Below are 15,742 nucleotides of genomic sequence, written 5' to 3'. Positions count from 1 at the left end.
AAACAGTATATGGAAGAGAGTTTAGAACTGGAGTTGCTGAATTAGAGAAGGAATTTCAGAAAGATGTGACAGAATATTTAAAAAAGTGGTTTTGGCTAACCTGAAACTACATTATAACACATTGCAAACTTATCAATTTGAGCGTTTAATTAATCAATCTAAGCAGCATTATTATGAGTTGGATGAGAGAGCACATAAGGTACTTGCATGGCAGTTAAAGACAGAACAGGTTTCACGGATTATTAATGCTGTTAAAAAGAACTCAATAGTTACCTATAAACCTCAGGAAATTAATGACCAGTTTTATTCATTTTATCAAAAATTATATACTTCTGAGGGGAAACAGGATAGTGGTTTTATTCAATCTTATTTATCTAAATTAACATTACCAGCATTAAAGGAGGAAGATGTTGTGGAATTGGAATCTCCGTTTTCAGAATTTGAGATTAAGGAAGCTACACAGGGGATGCCAAATGGAAAGTCACTGGGGGATGATGGATTTTCTGTGGAATTTTATAAAACATTTTATGAAGATTTATCCTCTGTGTTTGAGGATGTATTATAACAAGTAACTAAGAGCATGAGTTACTGGAATCTTGCTCCAGTCCTTTAATTACTGTAATTCTGAACAAAGATCAAGTTCCGCTTCAAGTGCCTTCATATTCTACCTGGTCAACCGGTATGGACTCAAAAGGCCGACATGGCCTGTTTCCGCGCCGTAAATGGTTATATGGTTATATAGACCTATTTCTCTACTGAATGTAGACTATAGAATTATAGCAAAAGTGTTAGCAAATCGACTTGTCAAGTATTTACCTAAATTGATACATATTGATCAAACAGGTTTTATTAAAAATAGAAATGCATCAGATAATATCCTTCGATTGATTACTTTGGTCAATGCATATCAACAGCAGCCCAACCATGATGCGAAAAAAGCCTTTGACAGGGTCGAATGGTAATTTTTATTTAAGATGTTGGAGAAGTTTAAATTTAGCCCTTTTATTATTGGTTGGGTCAAAGCTTGAGATACAAATCGATTGCCAGGGTGGAGACAAATGGTCATGTTTCATTTCCATTTAAATTAATGCATTTGACTCAACAAGGGTGTCCATTGTCACCAGCCTTGTTTGCATTGGCTATTGAACTGTTAGGTCAAACAATAAGACAAAATTAACAGATAAGAGGGATGAGATTTATGGATGAAGAGTATAAGATCAACATATTTGCAAATGATGTTTTGATATATTTGACAGACTCAGAATGATCATTGCCACATCTGCAGGAATGTTTATTGCAATATGGAACATTATCTGGATATAAGGTTAATTGGGATGAGTGAAATTTTGCCAGTTGCAGAAGATTATTCAGAATATAAAGATATTATAAAATTGAAATGGTCTGATTAAATTAAATATTTAGGAATAATTGTAAATGCTGATTATCAATCTTTTATAAGTTAAATTATGTTCCTTTACTAAAAAAGGTTAAAGCAGATTTAATTAAATGGAAAGATCTCCCATTAACTTTAATCAGTCGAGTTAATTGTACAAAGATGAATATTTTTCCTTGAATTCAATATTTATTTCAATCAATACCGTGTCCTCTTTCAAATGGATTTTTCAGGATTTAAATAAAGCCATGAGAGAATTTTTATGGAAAGGTAAATTATCGTGGGTAGCATTGTATAAACTTACTTGGAATTATCATGAAGCAGCCCAGTTGAAATTTATTATTAGATTGATGGATTTGGACCAACCCCCAAGGTGTGAAAGTTGAGATGGCTTGTATTTCTGAAATTGAGGTGCATCAATTTATATATTGATGGAATATAAATTTGTTGTGGAAATATAATATGCCAATATTAAAGCATTTATTAAAGGTGTGGACTAAAAAAAATAAGATTTTAGGATCAAAAGATAAATTGTCAATTTTAACCCCATTATATAATAATCAGCTTATTCCTTTTTCAATATTTAATAATTATTTAAAGAGTTGGCATTTTAAGGATATAAAGACATTGCAGTATTTTTTTATAGGACGGTTTCTTTCCTTTAATCAATTGAAGGAAAGTTCTGATATTGCTGAAAATTCTTTGTTTGTTTATTATCCACTTTGAGCTTTGGTGAAAGATATGTATGGAAGAGATGATTTTACCTGTATTGATGGAATTTGAATCTTTGATTTCTTCTATACCAAAAAAGGGTTATATTTATGTTATGTATCAAGTGTTACAAGACAATATGGATAAACCAGAATGGGAGAAATCTAAGCTTAAATGGGAAAATGATTTTGCTTTTGTTTTTCCTGAAGGTTATTGAGCAGATATGTGCTATGACAGTGTAACTAAATAGACAAGTGTATGGTACTGGATGATTAATTATAATTTTTTACATCAGTTATATTTAACTCCAGAGAAATTGAAAAAATATGGTTTTAGTAACTCGGATTCTTGTTTTAGATGTGGTGTATGTACTGGTACTTTTTTACATGCTGTTTGGTCTTGTGTTTATGTACAACCATTTTGTGAAGAAATTAGGTTAATTTTGAAAAAAATTATATAACATTAAGTTACCATTAGATCCATCTATTTTTTTAATGGGTTACATGGTTTCTTTAAAGGTATTAGGGCTGGATAAATTTCAAATTGCATTTGTATGTTTAGTACAAATGTGTAGCAAGTACATGGAAAGATAACACAGTGATTAATATAACACGATGGCAGAATGAATTGAAAACTTGTATTGTTATGTAAAAATTACATATAATTTGCATGATAATTATTCTTTTTTCGTCAATATTTGGAATATATGCATTTAGATGTACTTTGATGTATTATATATTTTTCCTGTTTTTTAGATCTCCTTAAGAGAGCTGGCTGATGGGGTGGGAGGGTGGGATGGGTATATTTTTTTCTTTCTTTTTTTGTTTTTTTTCTCTGTGTTTATGTTTTTAATTTTTTTATATATTTAATTATATAAAATTATTTATATTGAATTGTATACTGTTTTTCTAGTAACGATTTTTAAAATAAATAAAGTTTTCAAAAAAAGGAAGGAGGAGAAATTTAGAGCTTCACTTTGTGGTGGGTAATATGTAACGGGAGGAGGGAAAATGTTAACACGAAACATGTTTAACTTTTGGGAATGTCCAATCAGTGAAGTGACAGAAAGACATGTTTTGCTCAATCGTGCGAAATATTCATGGAAACGATGATCAGGCAAACAGGGAACTACGGATAAACATATAACAGGCCATTCATTCAACTAATCAGTGACGAACTATTGATTTGACTCGTCCCATGAAGTTGCAAATGAGCCTTTACCCTCGATAATCCTCCCATTTTTTTTAAAATGTGAAAACCAAACCCATATCCACCACGTCCATGGGCAACTACTTCACATAATTACCACTCCTGTCAAAGTTCTGGTCTCACAAAATCTCAATTAAAAGATGAGCTTGCATAATATTAAACCTTCGAAAATGTTTCCACCTCTTTTAAACAGTCCAGTATTGTCCGGCCCTCCAGGGATGAATGTCTTATCCTATCCCCAATTTTCTAACAATTCAGCTCCAAGTTCCGCAACACCTTGGTTTTCACATTTTCAATCTAAATGATACCTTTTCTGCCGTTGGTTTATCAGTAATGCAAAGAATAATCCAAATTTGACCCCTGACGTCTTATCGCCTGGCCAGTCTATTTCCCATCCCGCTTCTGTTCATGCTATTGATCCACGACTGCAAGGCTCGATCTAACTCCACAGAGACATCAAGTTTGGATTGATCAGAAACACCGAGGGGGAGTCACACTACAGAGAATACCTGCGAGAATAGGAACCCAAGTCTCAAAGTGGACCAGACATCGAGATGATGATTGCGGGATTCAGTGCGACCACCCTCCACTACACATTAATAGCTGGGGAGTGGAGAGAGTGGAAAGCGCCAATTTACCCGGAGTCCTCACTTTTTATTTCGCCGCAAGCAACGACAGCACTTCCTGAAAAAGACTGATGTTGTCAAGGCTGCCGGTCGCATGAACTCTGACGAGAGCGCCCTGGCCGGGTGCATCACGGCGTGGTATAGAGAATTCAATCTGAGGCTAATCCACAGAATTTTATGCGCGCCATCGTGGACCACCACGGTCGTTCTCTGCCTACTTTCATGATCTAATAGCATTGTCGTTCAAGGCGGTCTCGCAAAATCGTTGTGGCACACAAAATCCTTCAACTACTCCCACTGGGAAAGTGATACAGGTGTACTCGAACCAGACCCAACAGACTGATAAACAGCTTCTTTCCACCGTGCTGATAGACTGAATCAACTGCGCATATAAACCCTTCAAGATTCTACTATTCATTAACATAGTTATTTATTTTGGATGTTAACGCACGTACTGCAGAAGTGTCTTTTGTATGTATATGCGTTATTTCTAGATAAGTGATTGCATGTTTTTGAAACGAGGGCCATTGAATGCGCTTTGGTCTTTTTGTGCTTGTCCAATCGGATGATTATAATAATCTTGAACTTATTGGACATAACTTCACAACTGGTAACTCAGTCCTCTGATTTAGAAAGGTCAATGTGCACCTGATTTGAATATAATATACCGTCCGGAAAAGTGTGTTAGTTGCGCAGTCTTCAAAAATTTAGATATAATGGGGAATAAAATTCTCAAATACAACTAATGTGCTAACAATAATCGGGGCGGAGTTCTCTTGATGTCACTTAAATATTTCGTCGAATCACACTGGAATAAAGTTGACAAAAGAAGATCAGAAAACTCACCTGAAACAGAGAGCAAGAGCTGTGAACTGCCAGTGCCAAGAGTGGAAACAGGGAAGTCAGAAACGATCTTTACTATGAACAGGTATGTGCCCTCGTCGCTCTTCTTAACATCTTTTATGAAAAGGGAACAATCTCCTTTTGCTGGGTTACCCTTGAATTGCACTCTTTCGTTCCAGCTATTATAGCGACCTGTAAACTCTTGGTTATATTCGTTACATTCATATTCAATGACGGCATCAAGTTGATCAAGATCAGAGTTAACCTTCAACCATCGTACGCACAGTTTGTTGATCATCCCTGGACTGCTGAATGCACAGCGGGCCACAGCACAACTCCCTGGGATAGCTGAGACATTTTTTGGTACCTCCACAGTAATTCCTGTGGTGTTGATAACTGAGAAGCAGAATATCATATTTCTCAGTGGCAGCTACTGCAAATACATTCAAGCACACTCGGTAGTTATTGCCCTATCTGCTCATTCACTTAAATTCGCTGTTACAGCAATATTTAGAAATAGTTATATTATCAATTAAACGGGGGTTTATATATTCACAATAATATATTTATAGTCTATAACATGAGTTTATACAATTAATATACATCACAGAACACCTTAATAAAACTAAACAATTCAATAAACACAAGAGAATCAACATTGCTATGAAATCCATCGGCCACATCTTATTAAACCTTATTAAGTCACCCAAATATGTCAACTGCTATGTGACCATATCGAAATCAAAAACGTCACGAAGAACTAGGCAACAATGAATGCTTTTATTTTGCGCACTTCACTGCAAATTTACTGAGGACATTATTCACTCGATTTTCCCCGCACATTTGATGAAGCGTCGCTTCATTAAAGATTCGTACCTTCGGTCAATGCCAACAGGAACACCATCAGGGATGCAATCATTGCCATGTCCAACGCCAATCGCCCAGCCACACTTAGGGTCCAATATGTTGTCGGTATGACGTCATTATTCCAGCCATTCTATCCGGAGAATACCTTCACATCACGATCCATCGGATGTTGGAATCTGACAATGGAGATCGAAGCGTGTTAACTGACTAGGATAACATTCTTGCTTGACCTTATCAACCCTATCCGCCCCAATGCAAAATGTTTCCTAATAACATATAGTGCAAATTATTCACATCAGCTTACATCCAATAATAGTTGACTTTAACTATATCGTAACTTACTCTACCTCTGCCCTTGATGTCCGAAAATTCACATTTCTTCTGGGTAATGCACTGGAATCAATAGCAGAATAATGTAACCCACGCATTTCACACCAGTCCGGTTTCCGGCGAGCAACCCTGGTCTGAATGCTTGCCACCTGCTGCTATGTGGTTTCACTGGTGGCGTCATAGATAGGAGTGGGTGAACCGAAGCAGACATCTTTCTGTAAATAACACTTCGAAAATATAATTCAATGCTAAACTCGCGGAAATGTAGATAGTTTCCATTCCTGAAAGTGGCGGCGAACAGTCTTATTTTTCAGTTTTCCATCATAAATTAAAGATAGGTCGCAATTACATTAAGATTGATTGGAAGAGATGCAAGTGGTCATTTGGAAAATGTCAAATATTATTACATTTGCAGCATTCACTAGTTTCGGCAGACTTTTAAACATTTGAGGTCAAATCAGGTTTTGTCAATTGGTCATGGCTCAGCGTTAAGATTGGCCACTGAAACTTGCCACATCGCGAAGTTGCATGAAGTTGATCGAAATGTTGGAATAATGCAATGAAATGAAGGTCACCGAGGACGACATGGGCAGCAGTATTCGGCAGGTCGAATGGCATTTTTCGTCCTAGATGACTGATCTAAAAAGCACCGAATATTGGATAAATGCAAAGTAATTAATTTAATGCATCACTGAAGAAAGGGGACCATGACACAAATCGGAAATATCGCATTTATAGCGCCTGTACCATCCACTATCGAATCTGTCTGTAACTGATCTACGCCAGGCATGACTTTGCTCTCTCCGACAGAAATTCTGATTTTTATTGTTTTCTCCGCCACGGTTTCTCACCTCACCCCCAGTTCTGATGGACTCCTGTCGTGGCATTATGTCCGAGTTTTTGCCTGGAAAGTGAACGGTCCTTTTTTTTTAAATTCAAGGACTGATTTCTGAGAGCCGCATCGGTTATGTAGGAAAAATAAGGTCACGGAGATCTTGATCGCTCCTGTGCTATGACATTATATTCGATCTGTGAGTCTACCTTCAGCTGCGGCTTCAACTACAATAATGTAATGTATCACCTTTGGTCTATACGTTATAGCAGATGTTCCAAGAAATGCACACACTTCATGCATTACGCTTCGCTGCAAATAACAGTTATTTTCACTGTTGACCTCTCGTTGTGTCTGCAGCTCACATCTCATGACCGGCAGGCTAGGTTTTCGCGTTTTCATTCTTTTGACATACTGGGAGGACACAAAAATGGTTATGAATTGTGTTATCCTGTAACAACTTAGATATTTCAGAAATGAATTTTTTCGAATCGTCTTTAGTAAGTAATAATTCTGAAGAAGATTGTCTTGGTAATTTTAAATCATGACCTAATTGTTCTAATTTAAAAAAAAACTTGATAATAACAAAAGTGTTTGGAGGAATTTGAAATTTATCTTTCATGCGATTAAAATACAAGAATTTCACAGCCTCAAAACAACCTTCAACTTTTTAAAATTCCCATTTGGTTCCAAATTTTCAAAAACGGATTATCCACAGTAAAATTAAAAAAGTTTAATCTTCCCTTTTTCACCTGTTTGATAATCAATTTTATTCCATAATTCAATTAAATGCTTTAAAATTGGTGGTCTATACCAATTAGTAATCTTGAGTTCCATTTATAAATAAATTCCTTCATAGATTTTTCACTAATTTTGACCAATTCGATTTTAGCCCAAACAGTAGATTTTGTCACATCAAACATTGCATTAATAAATTTTAAATGTGCCACATTATAGTAATTCTGAATGTGGGGAAGTTGTAAACCTCCTAATTTTTCCAGTGATATCCTATTCATCTTCCCTTTCCTAAATGCCTAAACCAGATCTTCATAAATTAAGAATGAAATGGGAATTGGATTTAGATAGAAAGAATGATGAAAATGTTTGGAGAATAAATGGACGTGATAAATGAGTGCAGTGTAATTTTTTACATCAATTGTATTTGACTCAATATAAAATTTTCAACTGAGTTCTTCAGATCTATGTTTTAGATGTGGCCAAGAAGTAGGTATGTTTTTTTTCATTTGACGTGGACTTGTTCTAAGGTTAAAAGTTTTTTGGTTCCAAATTCAATTGTTTTTAGAGCAGATATTAAAAGTAAATTTACCTTTTCACCCAATGTTATTTTTACTAGGAGACATGAAGTCGATAGCTTTAAGGTTGAGATTGAATATGTATCAAGTTGAATTTTTGCATCTTTGGAGGTTCCATTACATGGAAATTGGACTCAATTTTAGGGATGAAAAGATAGCATAATGAAATGAAAGCCTGCATTCCTTTAGAAAAGATTACTTATAATTTGAGAGAGAAATATATTTTCTTTGCTAAAGTTTGGAGCCCATATCTCAAAACTATTGGTGTTAGAATTTGATCTCTCAGTCCACTCCAATGAATGCCACCGCTCCTGCAGCCAAGAAGTTTTAAACTTTTGAAAGTGATTGTACGAGATGATGATCTCCTTTTTCTCTCTTTGTAGGTGGGGAAGGGAGGAGGAAGGGTATTAGTGGGGTGGTTGGGGAGGTTGGGGGTTTATATAAAAATGATTAATCACATTATATCTGTATTAAAATGTAGTAACCAATGTTATGCTATGTGATTTTAAACATTAAATAAAATATAAAAAATAATTGTGTTATCTTGGAGTTGGTCGCCAGAGGACATTGAAAGCAGAGGCACAGTTGGATGGTGTTGCCTCCAAGGCTTATAGTTTGTTAGGATTAATTAACTTTGAGGTCAAGTTCCATGCAGTAACTCATCAATTATATAACACCCTGGTTAGACCCCGGTGAGAATATGATATTAAATATTGGTCACCTCAGGAAAGCAGAGATGCTGCTATTATGGAAATGTTGGCACGGATATTTACAAGTATGGGACTGGTTTGGAAAGCATGCCATATGAAGATTAAGTTATCTAAGACGTTTCTCTTTTAACCAATGAAAGATGAATGTTGCCAGAGGTCTTTTTTTGAATATTTTATTTTTATTTTCACACAAGCTTGTTCAGCCATATACAGTGTCCTGTAGCGGCGGCTACACTGCTCCTGCAATAACACACGCAACCAGTTGGGTTGAGCTCAGTGAGCAGACTAGTTTATTGCAGGCTGCTGGGCTGTACTTATACTCCCAGCCCTGACCTGGCTGAGAACCGCACTGGAGGGCGCTGACGTCATCTGGGTGTCACGTGGTCCCCAAGCGCGGGTTTCTGAGCCCCGAGGTGGAAGGAAGGGAAACCGCCGATGGCGCCATTTTGGCCGGATGCTCCGCTGCATAGCTTACAAGCGGGGCCGGTTCGCCTGCTTTATGGTGAGCCACCACACAGTGCCCCCCACCCCTCCAGAACCAGCACCAATGTCTTTTTTTTGCTGGGCGGCCTCACTTCTTGGGCTGAGCAATGACCAAGGGCTCGGTGGGATCGAGGTGCGCTGGTTTCAGCCTGTCTATGGTAAACAGCTCATGCCTGCCCCCCAAGTCCAGTGTGAACATCAAGCCAGAACACTGTATAACCCTGTATGGCCTCTCGTATGGTCGCTGCAGAGATGCTGCGTTTGGGCCCCACCAAACGAAAATTAACTCCGTGGAAAGCAGCTCAGCAGGAGCGTGAGTCAGTTGGGTGCCATGTCTGGGTGGCAGTGGGGGTTCGAAGGAGTTCAAGTGTGCCCTGAGGTGAGGAAGTAGTTCAAGCGGTGACTGCTGGGGATTATGAGGTGTGTTGATGAACTTACCAGGTAGTGCCAGCGGTGCACCGTTGACCAGCTCAGCTGATGATGGTTGCAGATCTTCATTGGGAGTGGAGCGGATGCCCAGAAGCACCCAAGGCAGTTCGTCCAACAAGTCGGGACCAGTGAGGTGGGCCATGAGTGCTGACTTAAGGTGGCAGTGCAGACGTTTGACCAGTCCATTGGTCTGCCGGTGGTAGGCCATGGTGCAGTGTAGTTGCATCCCCAACCTGTTGGCGAGCTGTGCCAACTCCGAACTGGGTGACCCAACCATGTAACAGGGCTCGGGAGCAGGAGTCGGTGGAGGCGTCTGGCATCAGGATCACCTCAGGCCAGCGAGTGGTACAGTCCACCACCGTAAACAGGTAACGGTTGCCCTGGAAAATGGGTAAGGGCCCAACGATGTCCACGTGAATGTGGCTGAACCATTCTCGGACGTGCTCAAACTCCTGTATGGGTGCTCTGGTGTGCCTGTGCACTTTGGACATCTGGCAATGGGTGCATGTTCTAGCCCAGCCTATGATCTGCTTCCGCAGCCCATACCATACGAACCATTCTGCTGCCATCCTGACCATGGACCTGATGGATGGATGTGAAATGTCGTGGATGTGATGGAAGACCTGTCTGCACCACTTCTGTGGAACCACTGCTGCGGGGTGCCCAAGGAGATATCGCACAGAATGGTGTCTTCGCCACTCAGAGTCAGGAGGTCTCGGAACCACAGGCCGGTGTGGCGTCTCCTCATCAGCTTCCTGGTCCCGGGCGAGCTGGTCGAAGTCAAGGCCGGGCATCAGCGCGCAGATGGCCAGTCACGAGAGTGCATCAGCAACCACATTGTCCTTCCCCGCCTTGTGCCGAATGTCAGTGGTAAACTCTGACACAAAGGAGAGGTGACGCTGCTGACAGGCCGACCAGGGATCCTTTGCCATCACGAGTGCCTGGGTGAGGGGTTTGTTGTCGGTGAAGATGGTAAAAGTCCTCCCTTCCAAAAAAATAGTGGAAATGCCGCATGCCAGGTACATGCCCAGTAACTCGCGGTCGAAGGAACTATACTTGCATTCTGGCGGGCGGAGCAGGTGGCTGAAGAATGCCAATGGCTTCCAATGTCCATTCACCTGCTGCTCCAGGATGGCACCAATGGCTGTGGCAGAGGCATCGACAGAGAGTGCCATATGCAGGTTGGTGTGTGGGTGAGTGAGCATGGGGGCCTTCGCGAGGGCATCCTTGGTGGCCTCGAATGCAGTGCAGGCTTCTGGGTTCCAAGTGAGTGTCTTATGATTGGCTGTGATAAGGGAGAACAGCGGCTGCATGATGCACGCAGCTCCCAGGATGAAGCAGTTGTAAAAGTTGACAATACCCGCAAACTCCTGCGCCCTTTGAGGCTGTTAGGGCATGGGAAATCTCTGATGGCAGCAACCTTTGCAGCGGTGGGCGTGGCTCCTTTGGCCATGATGTTATGGCCCAGGAACTGCATGGACTCTTTCCCGAACTGGCACTTGGCAGGGTTGATGGTAAGGCCAAAGTCAGCCAGCCAGAAGAAAAGGGCACGTAGGTGGGCCTTGTGTTGCACCCAGTCCTTGCTGGTGACAAGGATGTCATCCAAATAAATAAAGACGAAATCCAAGTCCATGCTCACCGAGTCCATAGGCGCTGGAAGGTCTGAGTGGCGTTCTTGAACCCGAATGGCATGCACAGGAATTCAAACAGGCCAAAGGGGGTGATGATGGCCGTCTTGGGTATGTCCTCAGGGTGCACCAGGATCTGGTGATATCCACGGACCAGGTCTACCTTGGAGAAGACCCTCACGCCGTGTAGGTTACCCGTAAAGTCCTGGATGTGAAGGATGGGGTAACGGTCAGGAATGATTGCCTTGTTGATCCATCAATAGTATCTACAGGGATGCCAGCCACCAGAGGCTTTTGGGACCAGATAGAGCGGCGAGACCCATGGGCTGTCAGACTGCTGAATGATCTCCAGCTCCAATAGGTGCAAAAACTCCTCTTTCGCTACCTGGAGCTTGTCTGGCGGGTTCCAGCATGCCTTGGCATGAACCGGCTGGCCCTAGGTGGGGATGTGGTGGAACACCCATGGTGCAGTGAGGCAGCGGAGAACTGTGGCTTGAGGAGTGTTGGGAACTCATCCAGGATCTGCTGGAACTCGTCTCTGGGCGTGCTGATTGTGGCTATCTGCAGTTGCTCTGAGCGGGAGGCATCGAGGTGAATGGCCTGGAAGGTACAGGCATCCACCAGGCATCTACCTCGAATGTCCACCAGAAGCCCATGTGCGAGGAGGAAGTCTGCACTCAGGATGGCAGTCGGGAGGGACGAGATGGTGAACCTCCACAGGAAATTCTGTTGGCCGATCTTGAAATGGACTGTCTTGTCTCCATACGTCTGGGTTCCCATTGCATTGGCCTCATCGAAGGGAGGTCCATGAGGTCGTTTCCTGGATTTGATGGCTGTGGCTGATATGACGCTGATCTGGGCTCCAGTGTCAATGAGGAAACACCGGCTGCTGACTGAGCCCACAGGTAGAGAAGGCTGTGTCCTTGGCCAGTTGCCACAGCCATTAACAGTGGCCACCCTGGTCATTTCCCTGGAATGAGCAGTGCTGATGATACTTCCGAGCCTTGGCTCCCCAGCGCTGGTGGTAGAAGCAGAGGCCTGAAGCGGATGCTGTGGCCTTGGTTATGCTTTTGGGGGTCCCTGCAGGGGCTGGGTGTTTGACTGCAGTGCTGGGGGCGGGCTTGGTGTGGTCATGCCCGTGCCCATGCCTCATGACCTGCTGGACCACTGAGCCTTCTGAGAATTATGTGAGCCATAGCTCTAGGCCTTCTGGGCGACCTTCCTTGGGTCAGTGAAGCTCTCCTGAACCAGCAGCAAGCGGATCTCCCCGGGCATATGTTCAAGGAAGATGTGCTCAAAAGGTGGGCAGTTGGTGTGCTCGCCCATGAGCGTGAGCATCTTGTCCATCAGTTCCAATCAGGATCTGTCCCCCAGGGCGTCGAGGTGTCTTGGGTGCAATTTTGAAAAATTGGCCTAACCGCACCTTCTTCAGCACTTAAAATAAAAATTCCCACTCCAGTCTGTCAAAAGCCTTCTTTGCATCCAAGGAAACAGCCAATCCCTTCTCATTTCTTATTTGTGCCAGATGCATTACACTCAACAGTCTCCGAATGTTATTCACTGTTTGCTCTTTTGCACAAAGCTTGACTGGTCTCTGCTTATTTATTTTGGTAAATGCAATGCCAATCTGTTTGCCAGGACCTTGTCAAGGATCTTATAATTGGTATTCAGCAGGGAAATTGATCTATAAGGAGAAGGCAAAAGTGGGTCTTTGCCCTTTAATATTGTCATAACAATCGCCATTGTGAAAGATTCTGGGAGGGTCCGTGTTTCATTTGCCTGATCCATCACCTCCATATACAGAGGCATGAGTGAATCCTTAAATTCTCTATAGAACTCAGGTGGGAATCCATCCTCCCCCAGAGACTTGCCAGCTTGTAGCGCACTCAATGCTTTCCCAGCTCTTTCTCTGTAAGAGAATGGTCTAGTCCCTCCTGATCCTCCAGGTTTAAGTTTGGTACACCTAATCTGGCCAGAAACTCATCATTCAATTAGAATCCTTGGTTAATTCTGATTTATACAGTCCTTCATAAAATTATCTCAAGGTCTCATTCATTTCCTTTGGTTTATACGAGATCTGGCTATTCCTTATGTGTATTGCATTGATCGTTCTAGAAGCTTGTTCTGCCCTTAACTGCCAAGCGAGGACCTTATGTGCTCTTCCCCCAACTCATAATACTTTTGCCTCAGCATCGTTAGGGTCTTCTCCATACTATATGTCTGAAGCGTATTATATTCCAATTTCTTGTTTGTAAAAGTTGTATAGTGGTCCTATAAGCCTGATTTCTGAAAATCCTTCTCTGATTGGGTAATGCCTTTTTCCAATTCCTCCATCTCCCTCATATAATTTTCTTGACTGTCTTTGTGTACCCAATTATCGAGCCCCTCAAGTATGCCTTAAAGGTGTCCCACAGAAAGAATTTATTTGTAGTAGAGGGGTAGTTAGTTTCACAAAACAGGACTATTTAGGCTCTTATGAAACTACAAAACTCTGGCTTTTTCAACAACAGTGTTAAGACACCTCTTGTATGCTGTGTCCTGCTTATCTGGCATTTCTATAGTCAAAGCAGGGGGGAATGATCCGAGAGAAGCCTTGCCCCATACTCAGCTTCCATTATCCAGCTTGTAGCGCACTCAATGCTTTCCCAGCTCTTTATTATTATTATTCACTATATGTGCTGAAGGCAGACTCTATTCTAGAGTAGGAATCATGTTGCTTTGAGTAAAATGAGTAATCTCTCTCTCTCTCCACCTCTCAAAGCCATTGCTTCTTACCATGCAGTCACCATGACTCTCCATTCTCACCCTCAGCACCCTCCATCTGTCTGGTCCCAGAACCCCCAGACCCTTACTAATAACATCTTGTATCATTATTTTTTAAATGAGAAAACAGCCAAAAGCCCATTCTTTATATAACACAGAAATCCAAGTACTCCCAGTCTATCAGTTTTAATCATTTTTTAAAAGTCTTGTTGCCCCTTTTACTCTTTTCCACTTGGTCCCCCATGTAGTGCTGGCAGAATATTCGTGTAAAAGAAAGTCATTTGCCTCACCCCCAGCAACATAATTTTAAAGATAGCGGGATGATGTAGAACACAATCAAAGCCCTTTTGCGTTGCTGATCACTTAACCAGTTCAAAGTTGTTCCGCATCTTGAGCACTAATATCTGGATATCTTTCCACCCACTCTACTCCAAGGGGCTCCCCTCTGAATTGCCCCTTTTGCCACCACCCCTAATATTTTCTCACGAACTTGAAAATATTTTAACATTATAAGGATTGTCCCAGTCCTGGTATAGGGATTGGGGCTCTGAAGGTTTTCATGGGGGTTCCCAGTGGCTCCTTTCCTGGTATTTCAGGGATCCATTTTGTTAGGAGCTCTGTAAGATTCCACCCCCCTCTGCCCAAGTCTTCTTTCAATCCCATTATTTTAATGTTGCCATGTTTTGTGAAGTTCTCCAGGAAGTCCAGCTTCCCCCAAACCTTTTTTTTTAAACTTTATTTATTCATTCAAACAATAAATAATATATAACATATGCAGAAATTAAACATAAACATGAATGTTTTTTTTATATAGAGCTGGTGATAAAGGACAACCTTGACGAGTTGATCGAGTTAACTTAAAAGATTCTGAAATCAAACCATTCGTCAATACTCTAGCTACCGGTTTACTATATAGATCCCTAATCCAACCAATAAAAGAAGGACCAAACTTAAATTTCTCCAAAACTTTAAACAAAAAATTCCATTCAACTCTATCAAATGCTTTTTCTGCATCTAATGATATCACCATCAGGTGATCTGAAGATTGTCGAAATCTATTAATCAAACTAATCACATACAAAATGTTATCTGAAGCATATCTATTCTTTATAAAACCTGTTTGATCAATATGAATCAACTTGGGTAAAAATTTAGCCAATCTATTCACTAATATTTTAGTCTACATTTAACAACTAAATTGGTCTATATGAAGATACTTTCAAAGGAGCTCTATCTTTTTTAGGAATTACTGTAATTAAAGCACTAGAACAAGACTCAGGTAATTCATAATGTTCTCCAACTTGACATAATACATCCCCAAACATTGTAGATAAATTATCATAAAAAATTTTATAAAATTCAACAGAAAATCCATCATCACCAGGTGATTTACCATTTGGCATTTCCAGCATAGCCATTTTAATTTCTGAATCAGTAAATGGTTCTTCTAACTCCTGTATATCTGCATCCTCTAATAGTAGTAAATTCATCTGTGATTAAAAAAATCAATTGATTCAGTTTCTTGTTTTCCTTCAGATGTGGGAAAAGTGGGAAGTGCAATATTTCTTTGTTGAGCACAAGGGTATCCCAACGTGTCTTATTTGC

At 40.9% G+C, this 15,742-nt stretch overlaps 1 protein-coding gene across 6 annotated transcripts in view; it reads right to left on the bottom strand.

Moving 5' to 3' along the window:
- LOC138744995 (sialic acid-binding Ig-like lectin 13) overlaps positions 1 to 6,080 on the bottom strand; it is a 29,758-nt gene extending 23,678 nt beyond the window's left edge. For 4 of the 6 annotated variants that reach the window (XR_011345914.1, XM_069901987.1, XM_069902009.1 and 1 more), the window contains exons 1-3: positions 5,997 to 6,080; positions 5,659 to 5,825; positions 4,786 to 5,178 (exon numbers count right to left, since the gene is read on the bottom strand). Coding sequence is in view for 5 of the 6 variants with exons in the window: in XM_069901987.1 (XP_069758088.1) it covers positions 4,786 to 5,178; positions 5,659 to 5,707 (442 nt within the window). In the remaining variant the exon portion in view is untranslated. Of the gene's footprint in view, positions 1 to 4,785; positions 5,216 to 5,658; positions 5,826 to 5,991 lie in introns of all 6 variants that reach the window. The other 2 variants (XM_069902000.1, XM_069901997.1) reach the window with 2 other exon arrangements.
- Positions 6,081 to 15,742: the final 9,662 nt, after the last annotated feature.

Source organism: Narcine bancroftii, chromosome 1 (assembly GCF_036971445.1).
Source record: "Narcine bancroftii isolate sNarBan1 chromosome 1, sNarBan1.hap1, whole genome shotgun sequence".
Taxonomy (NCBI): domain Eukaryota; kingdom Metazoa; phylum Chordata; class Chondrichthyes; order Torpediniformes; family Narcinidae; genus Narcine; species Narcine bancroftii.
This window is presented reverse-complemented; position numbering and strand designations above follow the sequence as displayed.